The sequence below is a fragment of the Mesoplodon densirostris genome, chromosome 11 (genome assembly GCF_025265405.1).
Source record: "Mesoplodon densirostris isolate mMesDen1 chromosome 11, mMesDen1 primary haplotype, whole genome shotgun sequence".
NCBI lineage: Eukaryota > Metazoa > Chordata > Mammalia > Artiodactyla > Ziphiidae > Mesoplodon > Mesoplodon densirostris.
Genome location: NC_082671.1, coordinates 74,613,563 through 74,628,877, shown reverse-complemented (window position 1 = coordinate 74,628,877; position 15,315 = coordinate 74,613,563). Strand labels below are relative to the sequence as shown.

The 15,315-nt window shown below is 46.5% G+C and overlaps 1 protein-coding gene across 1 annotated transcript in view; it reads right to left on the bottom strand.

The window, feature by feature from the left end:
* The window catches only part of SYN3 (synapsin III), a 454,719-nt gene that overhangs the window by 293,163 nt on the left and 146,241 nt on the right, over positions 1-15,315 (bottom strand). The window contains exons 5-6 of the mRNA XM_060112343.1: positions 3,704-3,860; positions 113-202 (exon numbers count right to left, since the gene is read on the bottom strand). Coding sequence (XP_059968326.1) covers positions 113-202; positions 3,704-3,860 — 247 coding nt within the window. The remainder of the gene's footprint in view (positions 1-112; positions 203-3,703; positions 3,861-15,315) is intronic.

The window sequence follows — 15,315 nt, the reverse complement described above, 5'->3', positions numbered from 1 at the left end:
TGGTCAGGGAGCAGCCCCTGAGCCCATCTCCTCCATTCAAATGGACTAAGTACATGGACAACTGTGTTTATGCCACATCACAAAAATAAGCAGAGTAAAAAAGGGCACTCACCATTGGCTTATGGTTGGGGAAAAACGTTTGCTCCACAAGCGGGAACTTCTCAGGACCCAGGGAATGGAAGATCTTAATGAGTTGAGAGAACTAGGGAAGAATACGAGAGAACATTGGTCAACCGTTGTTACCCAGTATGTACCAACCCCTTCATTCCCTCCAGGTCCACTAAGTTCTGCTCAATCACATGTCATAAGCATTTACTACACTCTTGGCATTTCACACAAGCACAAGCTGCTGACCTTCATGCCATGTCCCCTGCCTGCAATGCCCTTCTTTTCTGAGAGGCATTTGTGTAGTAGTTTATGGTATAGACTCTGGGTTCAAATCCTCTACCACTTACTAGCTGTGTAACCTTGAAAGTCATTTCAGATTTCTGAGTTTCAGTTTCCTCATTTGTAAATGGAGAAAACAAGAGATCCAACCTGACAGGATTGTCGTAAGGATTAAATATACAGTGTATATTTAAAAGCAAGCCCTGCTCCACAGGTACAGCTGAACGTTGGCTATGTTAGTAGTAAGTATTTTCTCTTTTAGAAACCCCACTCATTTCCAACAGCACAAGCTGCATCCCTTCCACACTGTGCTCCCCCTGCTTCAGCACTTCCTAGTTTTTTTTTTTTTTTTTTTTTGTGGTACGCGGGCCTCTCACTGTTGTGGCCTCTCCCATTGCGGAGCACAGGCTCCGGACGCGCAGGCTCAGCGGCCATGGCTCACGGGCCCAGCTGCTCCGCGGCATGTGGGATCTTCCCAGACCGGGGCACGAACCCATGTCCCCTGCATCGGCAGGCGGATTCTCAACCACTGCGCCACCAGGGAAGCCCCAGCACTTCTTAGTTTTGCCAGGGAGATAGTTACTGTCTCCAGAGCTAGTGGGTAAGCTCCTGAAAAGCAGACCTCAGACTTATAGTCTCCTCTATCACCCACCCTACTCAGAACCCCTGGGAGCTCATTCTGTGCCCAGCACTGCGCCTTAATATTGGGGCAACACACTGAACACGTAGACCAGGCCTGGAGGAAAGACCGCCTGTGGGCAGATGGTTGGGATAATAATGTCTTGCTGGAGGGAAGCGAGGGGGTTATGGGACCTGGAAGAGGGACAGAGTTGGGGTGAGGACGACTCCCTGGAGCAGATGACATAAGAGAAGCAAGAGGGCACTCCAGGTGTGCAGTGAAACAACTGTGTGCTGGAGACACTCAGTGGCTGCCGTGGCTGTGGCCTTGGGTGTAAGGGACAGTGAGAGAGGAGGCTGGAGAGTGATCCATCACAGACCACCAGGAGCCTTAGAGGCCAGACAAAGAGCTGGGAATTCACCCAGAAGGCAAAGGGGAGCTGCTGGTGAACAAAAGCAGGGAAGAGAAAGGTAGACGCTGATCACGAAGAAGAAATATGCTGCAATGTGTGGCCTAATGTGGATGCCCAATGGCTGGAAGAGGAGCTAAGTCTTGTGCCAAACTTACTTTGGGGTAACTCGATACCAAGAGCTCACAAAGAAAGAACAGGTAACTTAGGAACTTTCTGCATCAGGCCAGGATTGGTCTGTAGATTTTTGGGCTGTAACCTGCAGCTGTGGTGCAACACGGTGCCAGTTTAGTGGGCTCGAGGGACCTCAGAAATATGGGAAATGATGGGAGGGTCCCTCATTCTACAGATAAGGAAACTGAAGTCCAGAGAAGGAGAGTAATTCCATAATCAAGCAGGAGTTTTGGAGATGCCCAGCTTCACTACCTCCTACTGGCTGCATGAGCCTCAGGTTCCTCATCTGTACAATGGAGATATGAGAAATACCTACTGTCAGGGTGGTTCAAGGATTAAATATAATATGCATGTGGAGGGCTCAGAGTGCAGTTAGTGCTAATAAATGGTAGTTGCTACCATCACCATGACTATGTGGGAAAACAAGGAAGGTGAACTAATACTACCTAGGACCTTTCTGGGATGTTGCAGGCCTAAAAGCTTGGTTAGGGAAGAATGAGAAGGAGGCCAAAGCCATGGTAACAGTGGTTAAAGACTATCCATATCTATTAAAGTAATGCATGTATGCATTCAATAAATACTGAGTGCCAGCTCTGCAGAGACCTCGTTCCTAATACTAGGGACAATAATAGTTGTTACCATTTACTGAGTACGTAATTAATGCCACCCACCATTCTAAGTACTCTACATTTATAAACTCATAACCCTACCAGGAGGACCCTATTTTTATCATCCTTTTACAAATATGGAAAATAAACTCAGAGAGATCAAGCAAGTTGCACAAGGCTAATCAACTCATAAATGGAGGAGCCTGGACCTAGGCAGTCTGGCTCCAGAGCCCATGTTCTCAGCCACTGCCCTACCACCAGGAGACCATGCAGAGAGACAAGAAAAGAAGAGATGAGATGGCTAAGAGCTTCACAGAGCACGTCCTACATACCCCCCAACCTCTACATTTCCTCTTCCCCTTCTCTGCTTTGTCTTCCCCTTGACACTTATCGTGTCATATTAAATATTTGGCATGTCTATTAACATACTGCATGTGCCCCTGCTCACTACAATGTAAGACCTGGGGATTTTGATCTGATATGCTCACTGCCATGTTCCTAGAACTTAGAACAGTCCCTGGAACATAGTAGGTGCTCTGTTTGTTGCATGAATAGATTACTTCAAGTAGGGGAGCTGGATAATACAGATGAATGAATAAATATATCATTCTAGGTGGAGCTAAGTATTTGGGGAAAAAATAAAGCAGGGTAAGAAATTTGAGAGTATTTGGGGAGTGATGGGGTGATATTTTAGGAAAAGTCTGTCTTACAGGTAACATTTAGATGGAAAGGCATATCAAATGAATGAATATGAAACTAATGAATAAAAGTGGGAGAGGAATCGAGCATTAGGGATTGGAGAGAGATGGCTTTAAGTTTGGGTTTCACCCCTCCCTGGCTCCATGACCCTGGGGAGTTCCTTAACAGCCCTAAAGCTGATCTTCCTTCTCTGTAAAATAGAGTAAGGATGCTCACTTCACGTGATAGCAATAGCGTGAGCACCAGGCAGCACAGTTTTCTAGTACATAGTAAGTGCTCAATAAACAGTGCTGACCTTTAAACAAAAATGATGACATGCTCAAATATTAATAAGAGCAGTAGGGTACCCCCTCTTACCACTAATATTATTATAACATAACACTGTATCATAATATGCTATATAATATCATTAGGTAATAATTACAGGAAGGAGTTTGGGATCTAAGTTGTTTATTCGGTTGCTTTAAAAAGACTCCTTTTAGGGCTTCCCTGCTGGTGCAGTGGTTGAGTCCGCCTGCTGATGCAGGGGACATGGGTTCATGCCCCGGTCCGGGAAGATCCCACATGCCGCGGAGCAGCTGGGCCCGTAAGCCGTGGCCGCTGAGCCTGCGCGTCCGGAGCCTGTGCTCCGCAACGGGAGAGGCCCACAACAGTGAGAGGCCCGCGTACAGCAAAAAAAAAAAAAAAAAAAAAAAAAAAGACTCCTTTTATTACTGGGCCTCCATGCTGGGGAATGGGTCCACTTCAGGGCTGGGAGGCCAGTCACGCCTCCCACTTCGTTCCGGGTCAGCCTGGCCCAGCACCTACCACCCAGGGCTTGCTGCAGAAGTTGTAGACGGAGTAGAGGGAGTTGACGGCAGGCAGCCCTCCATACTGAAGGCCGATGACCAGGCTGCGGTAGTCTTCACCCAGGGCCATGCTGTAGGCATGCTGGCGGACAAGGATGAAGTCCGGCTTGAAGGATCTGCCAAGAGAGAGGCCGGCAGCAGTGTTACATACCTTGCATTGATGGAACAATCAAGGCAACAAGCCACAGCCTGCTGGGGATAGCGCCTCAGTTCAGAATGCAGATGGGATGTGGGAGTATGGATGAGGAAGCTCAGGTGCAAACACACAGCAACTGAAAAGTAAAAGGACTGAAAACAATTCATACTTTCTTCTATTTCTTTTTAAGGTCATTTTCTAAATTTTCTATATTGAACAACTATTTCATTTGCAATTGGAAAAAAATGTATCAAACAATTCAGTGAACATACTGAGATTTTACTAGGCACTACAGTGGATGCACGTTACTAAGTCATCACAACTGCCCTGGGATGTGGGTATTGCTGCCATCAACTCCATCTTACAGATGAGCACCCTGAGGCTCAGGAAGATCAGGTCACTTCCTCAAAAAGACACACTTCAGGTAAGTGGCAGGGCCAGGTCTGTGTAGCCTCACAACCCTGGATCTCAACGATGGTGCAACATGGTTTTCTTCTCATATATCTCCAACGTGTCTTGTCCCTTTCAAGTAGCAACCTCTGGAAAGCAGCAAGAGCACTGATGTGATGGCCAAGAACATGCCAGGCTCTTTGCCAGGTCTCTCTGGAAATAAGATCCTGATTAATACTCACAAGCAAAGCTGGGTAAGGTTGGGACTATTTCTCCACCTTACAGATGGGAACACTGCAGGTCAGAGAAGTTGTGAACTTCCCCAAGTCACAAAGCTGGCAAGCAGGAGAGCCACGTTTGACCTCAGGTCACCTGGCTCCAAGTCCTGTACATGCTCTTCCCTCCATCACACGGCTCCAGGTGGATTCACACGTTGTTTTATTCACACTGCCAAGGATCCACCTGTTTCTGGTTTCCTCATTTCTAAGTCACACGTGAAAATCAGACTCACGGTAGTTAGGTGGTTTACACTTAAAATGGTGTCATCCATCTGGCTCATCTAGAGTCAGACACTTAGCTTCAAATAAACTTTTAGTTCTTTAAAATAATTCAAATATAAATTAAAATGACTCTCAAAGGGAAAAGACTTGCCCCCAGGGAAGACACTTTTTGAATCACTGAGCTTAGGCTTTATGGGGCTTGCCCCCCAGGGGCTGGCACCCAGAAGCAGGCGCCTAACAAGGACATGTTGAAGGAATGAATGATGTACATAAACATCACCTCCTGTTCCCAAAGGAAAGGGCAAGGGTCTCCCCGGCTAAGTTGTAACTCGTCCTGAGGGCGGCCGCGTGGACGGTGACATCTGGGTGTGGGTGGCATTTGCTTATGGAAGCAGTCAGTGATGTCACTGTGGTTAGGGTTGGTGTTGGGCTAGAAGCTTGGGACCTGCTATGCCTACAGTCCTGTTACATTCTTACAGGTGAACCAGTTCCACCAGTGCATTTTACAGATGCGGAAACTGAGCCCTGTCGCCGGGCAGTGGCACGTCCCGGGTCACTCAGCAAAACTGTGGCACAGCAGGAGTTCGCACCCACTTCCCTGCTTTCCTTCTGCTCTCTGCCCTCCACTTTGCACTGTCTTACAGCAACAGAGATGGAAGGCGGGATGAAGGGGTGTGTGTGTCTCTCACAGGGATCTGAGGACCAAAGGGAGCACTGACTTATAAGACAACCGTTTTCTACATTTATCTGATTTTTTAAATAACAGACGTTCATTGTGGAAAAAAAGAAAAAACACCCTTGGAAAACACAAAGAAGTAAACAAAATTACCTGTAATTCTCAACTCAGAGAAAATTCTAATAACCTTTCTATGTGTTTCCTTACATGTACATTATGATCCACTAACCTATTTTCATATATATAATATGCATTCACACTCATAATTGACTTCCTGCTTTCTGTTAATTATGATTTTGCTATTTTCCACATACTGCAGTGCATTTTCCCTACCAAAATGTCTTCAAAAATATCATTTCTAATGGCTACCTAATAATAGTGCACCGAATGGATATACCATATTAAGCCAACCAATCATCTATTATTATCAAGTAGCCCCTTTCCAATATTTCACACATGCGCATCTTTGCACACAAATCAACCTCTTCATTTACAACTATTTCCTTGAGATAAGAGTCTGTGAAGTGGGATCGCTGGGTTAAAGGGTATGACCTTTTTTAAAGGTACTCCAAAGAGAACCCCTTTTAAAGGAGCACAGCACCACCGCACCTGACAGCGAGCTCCTCACCGCAGGCTCACCAGCACAGTGGTCTTTAAAAAATACATTTTTCAATTTATAAACCATTTCCCCCAAAAGATACTCTGCACCCACTGCTGTTTTAGTTCTCATTTTTCTGGTGTTAGTGAGATCGAGTACTTTTACTAACCATATGCATTTTCTTTTCTGTAAAAGTTTGCTCACATTTTTCCCCATTAAAAAAAAAGGAGGCATCCCTGTTTCCTCATTGACGTGAGCTCTGTGTTAGGAGGCTGCCCCTCATCTGTCACACGCAGTAATGTTTTTACTAGTTGCCTGCCTTTTTTTTTTTATGGCTGTGAATCTTAAGAAAATATGGAAACACATTTTCCATTCCCTGAGTCTTTTCCTTTTGATTTCTCTCTGCTTTGATGCTCCGAGGGTCCTCCGGGGCCCCAGTTCCGACAGCAGGATGCCCCCTCTTCCTGGGAGTGTAGTTTCCCTCACAGACAATGGTGCTAGCACACTTGGTGCCTCACTAGGGCAACTTCCCTCTGCTCCAGGAGGAAATAAAGTCTTGGGCTGGGCAGCCTCCTAGTTTTTCACTGTGTGTGGAGAACTCATAAGAAGAACACAGCCTGGGGGTGGGGGGGAAATCTGGCTATCTAGAAAAAGGAGGTGCCCTTCCCAGACCACCTTCCAAGAAGAGTATCCGATGGCCTGTCTTGGGATACTCTGACCCCAGCCCCAGGTATTATGGTGCTGTCTTTCCAGGCTGTCTAGAGCTCACCTCTAAATCAGATCTTTCTTACTCCTTGAAATAAAGTAGTGGCTACCTCCTATTTGTCTTCCAGGATTTGGGAATCTACCTCAAGCTTCCGTATTCCAAGTGCTCTTTTAAAATTATACATCAGCTCCATGCTCAAAACCCTCAGAAGTCTTCCCTCTTTCCGATGACAGATCCTCACCTCCTTACCATGGCTACAAGGTCCCTGCCCACCTCTCCATCCTCATTTCTACTTTATCCCCTCCCTCACCTCCACCCAAACCACAATGACAACTGCTCCTCCCTCTAATTCTCAACCTGGATGCTCTTTTCCCAAATTGTTTGCGGGTGCCTCATTCTTATCACGCATTGGCTCAAATTCATTTCCTGAAAGACACCTGTCCTGTTTGCTCTATTGAAATTTTCCCCAACCCTCATATTGCCCTATTTTCTTTTCTTGACACCTCTTATGACAAGTGTATTTCTCCTGTTTATATGTTAAGTTGTTTATTGTTTGTCTCTCCCCTCTAAAGATGTCAGCTCAATGAGAACAGGGGATCTGCCCATCTTGGACAAAATAGGCCTTATCAAAATAGTGTCCATCATCGGATGAATGGATAAAGAAGATGTGGCACATATATACAATGGAATATTATTCAGCCATAAAAAGAAACGAAACTGAGCTATTTGTAATGAGGTGGATAGACCTAGAGTCTGTCATGCAGAGTGAAGTAACTCAGAAAGAGAAAGACAAATACCGTATGCTAACACATATATATGGAATTTAAGAAAAAAAAATGTCATGAAGAACCTACGGGTAAAACAGGAATAAAGACACAGACCTACTTGAGAATGGACTTGAGGATATGGGGAGGGGGAAGGGTAAGCTGTGACAAAGCGAAGAGAGAGGCATGGACATATATACACTACCAAACGTAAGGTAGATAGCTAGTGGGAAGCAGCCGCATAGCACAGGGAGATCAGCTCGGTGCTTTGTGACCGCCTGGAGGGGTGGGATAGGGAGGGTGGGAGGGAGGGAGACGCAAGAGGGAAGGGATGGGGGAACAGATGTATATGTATGACTGATTCACTTTGTTATAAAGCAGAAACTAATAAAAAAATGACTAAAGGCAAATATAAGCTTTGCCAAGTTAGCTTTCCTTTATAGAAAATGCCTGCTTCAACACATAGTACTATCCTGACACTCTTTTACCTACTCTTCTTTACCCATAATTTGTATGGTGCATATTATGTGAGAAAGTAAACAAATCCTAAAATCCTTAAAAAATATATTTTTAAATGAACGATGAAGTTAATGAATTCATGTACACATGAAGGAATGAGTGAACACGAAGTGGAAAAAGGAGTGACCTCTTTCCTTGTGGCCCTAGAGAAGAGAATTAGGACTGATGACCAAAGTAGCCAGGAGATAACATGTGGCCCCTAATAACCAGGGGGCTGCCTTACAAGGTAATGAGTCCTGTGTTCCTGGAGGTACGTTAGCATCACCAAGAAGGTTTTAACCCCCGAGAATGAAAGTCAGACCCCATGACTGCTTAAGATTCTCAGATACAATATGTGAGAAATAAACACTCTCCATGTGTAATGTATCACAGCAAACCAGGCATGTGTCACAGTTCAAATTCTGCCATTGGTTGATGCACAGAATGCACAGTGTCCTTCCAGACAGCCTGGGATACAAGGGATTTGCATGGAAAGCAGAAAAGTTAGTGACTCCAGCACTTAGTTCCTCCCTCCATACCCAGCACCCAAGGTTCTCTATCCAGTCAGGGAACAGCCACATCCTGCATGTCACCCCAACATCCAAGGATGTGGTCAGTAGCTTCTGGGCCTGACAGTGGACCAAGCATTCCTGTAGAGGCTGGAGATTCTGAGATGACTGGGATACAATCCCTGCTTTCATGAAACTCACAGTTCTAGAGGAGGTGGGTGAAAAGCTAAAGGATAAGGATTTGCTAAAAGAACAAAGGAAAAAGTGAGTGAGTGAAATAACAAGAGGTATGTATTAAACACTAAGGTGGCCCTCTGCCTGGGGAGGGTGTGGATGAGTGTGTGCTGGCTGGGTCATGGAAGAAAAGTAGGGGTTTGTCAGGTGAACAGGGTTTTAAAGGTTTCCAGGTAGAGGGAACGGCACCTGCAACTGAATGAACGAACCCCTGAAGTGGGGGGTGTAATGGACTGTACTGGTTTTGTTTTATCTTCTCAGTAGCCTTCTTTTTTGGGGGAAACAGACTCCGTGATAAAATCCTCTCCAAACAGAGAACCACATTTCCCTGGGCATTAACTGGTCTAAGGATTGCGTTGCTGATGTAAAATGGGCCCGTCGCAATCCTCTTCTGAGGGGCCAGCTAAGCTGGAGTGATGTCATGTGGGGCTGATGAACACCGTCTTCCTGCTCCATGGAGGGACCCCACCTGTACCGGAAGTGCCACGAGGAACAACACAAGGAGGGAGACAGAAGCCTGCCCGCATCACTTGAGCCCCTGGATCCTGACACCAGAGCCAGCTTTACCTTCTGAGTTATGTGAGCCATTAAGTTTTCTCTTTTGCCTACACTAGTTTGAATTGGTTCTGGCGCTTCCCATCACTATTGCTCTGGGTGATACTGGAAAGAAGTGGCAAAGTTTGCAATTGGTTGCACAGCTGGAGTATGAGGTCTGATGAGGTGGTGGCAAGAGATGAGGCTAGGTGGAAATTCCCAACAACTCTCATGACCCCCTCCTGCTCTTCTGTCTCCACAGACCCACTGGGCCCACACCCTGTGTCTGTCATGCCTGAGCAAGAAGACCTCCTTCAGTCCCAAACAAGCTGGCACATCCTGGCTGGAGGCTGTACTTGGGTTTTCCTGTTATTTAGACTTAATATGAGCTATATTATTTGGGTTTCTGATCCCAGGTCTTTCTCAGAAGTGGCAGTCGACACTGGAGAGGAAATCAAAGACAACATATAATTAAATGGTAGAGTTGGGACAGGTGACACATTGCTCGGAGATTATTAGGTGCTCCAGGCAGCATCAAGAGGTAGGGGGCCAAAGGCTGAGTGACTTTTAACCACTGGAGAAGTGTAATAATTCCCTCAATATGCAGAAGCCTGCGGTGGCAAGAAAAGATTTTTGGCTGGGCTTTGCCTGGGACCTAAGTTAATAAGCAGAAGCCTCATTATTCTCAGCCACTTGACTGCTATTTTGTAACAGTCCCCTGTTCCCAGGAGAGCCAGGTTGACTAAGGGTGACAATGTTGCTAATTTTGGTCACATGTTTACCCATCACATTCAGACCTAACCCCAGCCACGCCTGGGAAGGCTCTGGACTTCCTGACATCTGAGTCCACCATCAGAGACTTCAGGTGTCCTTGTAACTTCTCCACATTTCTCACAATCCTTAATCCCATTCCCCTCCCCCTCTGAAAATTCAACCTCAGGTACCAAATCTGTGGGAAGGAGACCAAGAGAACTGAGGAAGTCAGCAGAAACAGGTGTCCTGAGGAAAAGGGGAGGGGGAATGGCCACACTCCTGAAGGCTTAGGGACCATAACCTCCAGCAAGGACAGAACAGAGGAGATGTGCACACTTGGCAGACGGAGGGCTCTGAGTGGGCGATGTGGAAGGGCTTTGGGAATTAGCGATGCTTCCCGTCAGTCTGAGGACTGCAACAAATTAGTCCAGGCCGAAAAGAAAGTAGGTGGCAGCCAACCAGGAATCTGGCGAGAAGCAGACAACAGGATGCTGCAGTGAGGTCTGTGGGGCCCGCACAGCAGCTGCCAGCTGCACGGCGTGATGACGGTGGGGAAGGGGCCCGGCAGGGTTTATGAACAGCCAGGCACTCTGATGAATCCTGGGGCTCTCTTTGTAAACTACTAGGAGGTTAATAAAACACAGACACGAGTTGCTGGAGGAAGTAGGCTTCCTCGTCTCCCTTCTCAGCCTCAGAATCTCCATCTCTTTCCCCTAGTCTCTTCCTTCCCTTTCATTTCAGAGAAGGAGTCCTTGCTGCTCCATCCTCCTCCTCCATCACCCTGCAGATCCCACATGTTATGGGTTGAATTGTGTCCCCCCCAAAAGATACATTGAAGTCCTGAGCCCCATTACCTGTGTGTGTGTGACCTTAACTGGAAATAAGTGTTTGCAGATTTAATCAAGTTAAGGTGAGTCATACTGGAGTAGGGCAGGCCCTAATCCAATGACTGGAATCTTTATAAGAAGAGGTAAATCTGGACACAGACTCAGAGAGGAAGAGGAAAATGCCATGTGATGAAGGAGCCAAAGGTTGGAGTGATGTAGTTACATGTCAAGGAACATCAGGGATTGCTGGCATCCAAGAGAAGCCAGGAAGAGACAGGGATGGATCCTCACCTCGATCCTTGAGAGGGAGCAAGGCCCTGCTGACACCTTGATCTCAGACTTCCAGCCTCCAGAACCGTGAGAGAATACATTCCTGTTGTGTACGTCACCCAGCCTCCGGTACTTAGCTACTACAGCAGCCTACTACAGAATACTCTGCACACCCGCAGTATTTCCTCTTTCTAGCAGCTTCCTGGCTTTCTTTGTTCTTGTGTGTATCCATCCACAGCCCCCTCCCCACTTCCCAAAACAACAACCCCGACTCCAACAATAAGAAAACCTGCGCTTCAAGGTTGAAAATGAATGACAGTAACGTTCATATTTACGTAAAAGAGTTAACAAATCAACAAAAAGAATAATGCATGGAGATTTGTTTGGGAGCGTGTTCACCACAAATGCTAAGCTGGCTGTCTCTGTAGGGTGGGATGGAAAATGGGGGTTTTTACATTCTTCTTCAGACTTTTTGGTACCACCTGCATTTAAAAAAAAGAGCACAAAGCATTTTTACAACTAGGAAAAAACAATGAGGTTTATCTTCATTTTGGGAAAAAGCGATAAATCTAACAATGATGTAACATCATGGAAAATGCTTATGGGACAATTTCACGTGACATAAAACAATAGAAAAAGAAATCTGTGTAATGACTAAAGCACTGTAAAAATGACAGGCCTGGAAGGGGAGTGGGAACATTGTTAATTGTTAAGGTGGCGAGGCTGCAGGTGATTTCTTTCGTTTTGAAATTTTCCTTTTTTGTTATCATGTGGTTTGGGCAATAACCAGAACTTGTGATTGGCATAAATAAATAACTGAATGTAAAACAACCCCCCTTCACTTGGCCTGGCAGCCATAACTAGCCATTCCCCTACTTCCTCCAGTTGCTACTGTCTGTGCCTGCTAGCCCCAATTCCCACATACCCATCTCCATCACCTTCTGCATCTGGCTGCCATTCCCCTTTCCACCCTAGTGAAATCACACTGAGATCATTCCTAAAAGCCGAACTCCAGGATCAAATGGACTCTGCTATGCCCTCAATTTCCTTGATTTCTAATAACACCTAACGTACAATGAGCCTCCATTCTAAGACCTCCACATATCTTCAATCATTTAAGCAGCTGTTCTTTTCATCCCCATTTTCCAGATAAGGAAACTGAGGCACAGAGTGGTTAAGGAACTTGCCAAGGTTACACAGCTGTTGTTGGTGGGACCACGAGTCAAACCTGGAAGCTGTGGGCTCTAGAGAAGGGTTTCTCACTCTCTGCACTATTGACCTTTGGACCTGGATAATTCTTCCTTGTGGGGGCTGTCCTGTGCATTGTAGGGTGAGGCACATCCCTGGCCTCCACCCAACAGATGCAGTAGCACCTCCATGCCCAGCTGTGACAACTAAAAATGTCTCTAGACATTGCCAAGAGTCCTCTGGGGGGCAAATTCACCCTGGTCCTCGTGGCCTCTGTAGCATGATCTTCATTGTCACCGCCCTGAAGACGCTCTCCCCTTGCTTCCCAGCTGCTTCCTCCCGGCTCCTCACTGTGTCTTCTCCCCTCTTATGGCCCTTCTCCAAGGCCCAGTGTTGGTTCCCTGCCCCGTGAAATCGCCTCCATTCAGTGGGTTCACCCACCTTGTCCTCACAGGCAATAGTGGAACGGAGCACCTCCTCTGCACCAGGAGTCATTTTTAGGCTTTTAATTACATTATCTTTAATCCTCACAATGACTCTATAGAAGGGAGATTATCAATAGCCTTATTTTTCAAGAAACGAAGGCACCAATAATCCATAAAAATATTGAATCGCTATGTTGCATACCTAAAACTAATATAATATTGTAAGTCAACTATACTTAAATTAAAAATAAATAAATAAAAATAAAAGTAAAGTAAATAAATAAATAAATAATAATTTTAAAAAAAGAAACTAAGGCACCTAGAGATTAAGCACAACAAGAACAAGGTCCACATGAGACCTGAGTGCTTCAGAGCTGACGTACACAGCCAGTGTGCTACCAGCACCATCCTTATCACCTCAGATTCACTGTGCCTGGACCCTAAGTCATCAGCCTCCCCCAGTGTGGATCTCCTGACTTCTGTTAAGGCACCTCCCATGCCCCCAGGAACCCAGGATCTGTCAACCTGAAGTCATCTGTGATTCTTCACTCTGACCCCCTATGCAGGGAGCCGACTCCCCACTCCAGAAGTGTATAGGGTTTCCCCCTACACCCCCACTCCCCACCCTCACTCTGGTTTTCCCTCCCATTGCCTCATGCCCAGGACTTCTCAGTGCACCCTCAGCTCCTAACCCCTGGTCACAAACCCCTCCCCTTGCTCCTCGGAAGCGCAGAATCCAGACTGCTGAGTGCTGAGTGTGACGTGACCCCCCCTGCCTCTGCCCCGGGATTCCCAAGCTAAATGCCAACAGGGCCCAAGCAGGTAACATCAGGGTAGGCGAGCAGGCCAGTCTTCTCTAGCAGTGTCCTTGGTGGTCTTCTTCTAACACATACTCTCTTTGTTTCCAAATTAAACACGGTAATATTCTTCATTTCCACAATGTTCTCTCCAACCTTTTTTAGGAGCAGGCACGTCCCCTACTCTTTCATTTTCCCACTTTTGATAACGACTTGAGCACTAGAAACATTTCGTCTTCCTGTAGGAGAGCACAGCCTCTATGACAGACGGCAGCTAACGCAGGCCTCTGTGGAGAGCTGGGAGAAGTGGTGACTGGTGAAATGGAAAACAGCCTAAGCTCTAGTCGTTACTGCCTCCTAGGAACGAGGTCCCAGATGGCCCTAATGCCTTTCTAAAGAAGCCCAAATCTGGATATTTATAAGAAATTCTCAGTTACTTAAATGTTGATGGCTCATTCGAAAATTTCTAAAAATCACCATGCACCAAAAATAAATAAAGCAGGACTGCTATGGGAAAAACTCCAATGAAACTCAAGGCTGCACCTATAGGGGGCAACTGTGACCAACTCCAGCATATGGTGGCCACATGGAAATACTTGGTCCAGTCTTACCAAATCCTTTGATTTTCAAATGAAGCCAGAAACCTGCCTTTTATATGAAATCTTCTTGTGTGAGATCTCTCCTTTTAAAAAAATATGGGACCACATTGTGTGTGCAAACCAAACTTATCTGGACGGGGGGATGTGGCCTGAAAGCGAGCAGTGCATGTTCTCCAACTTAGCGGGGGGAAGGTCCCTCTCCCGCCGCCACCCTCACCTACATCCCACTCCTGCGCTTATCTTGAAATCCTGCTTCCCTCCTGCCACTCTGCTGTTCAAAATCCTCCAGCTGCCTCACTGCCCACAGGCGGGAGTTCATACTTCTTCCCCTGGGGCTCAGTGCTCCCCAGAAAGTGGCCTGGGCCTCCTCTGAGCTGCTCCTAGGACGACCTTCCGCCCAGGTCCATGGTCCTGCTGACCCCACGTTCACCTTCCATCCATTCCTACTGCACTCTGTCCACACCACTCCCCATGCTCAGGCAACTGCTCTTCAAAAATTCCAACTCAAATCCCACGTCCTCACAACTGCTTCCCATCCTCCATTCCTGTCACCTTCAGGGCGTCTGGCTCATGTGGAAATTCCTCACACAGCATCTCCTGACAGCTCACGAGTTGTGGTCTCCTACTTAACTTTTCACCTGTCCAAGGGTGCCTCCATCTGGGGGCAGGGTTCTTGCCTTGCCTCCCAAGTCTCCTCTCCACGTTGCCCAGAGACATTTTCGTAGGACACACACCTGAGCGTGTTGCTTGCTCTCCTGGTTTTGGAGGCTGCCCACTGTGTACTGATTGAAGCCCAACTGCTATAGCATGACACAGAGAATCCTGAGTCTGGTCTGATTTTAAAAGGTCTAATTCTCCAGTTCCACTGTGGTCATCTATGGTCAAATAGATGATATGCATCCTATACTTCAGCCACACAGGACTCCAGCTATACCCGGAAGCCACGATCTGTCTCACCTTTTGACTCTATACATACTTGGGAAAATGAAAAGGACAGCAGACTATTCAGAGAGAGCATTGTGGAAATTAAGAATATTCCTATGTATTTAATATGGTAAAAAGTGAGCCCAGGAATGCTCTTGCTCATCTGCCTGCTCTTACTGGTCTTTCAAACCTCACTCTTAATCAGTCAATCCCTGTAGAATGGGCTGGTATTATTTACTTCCT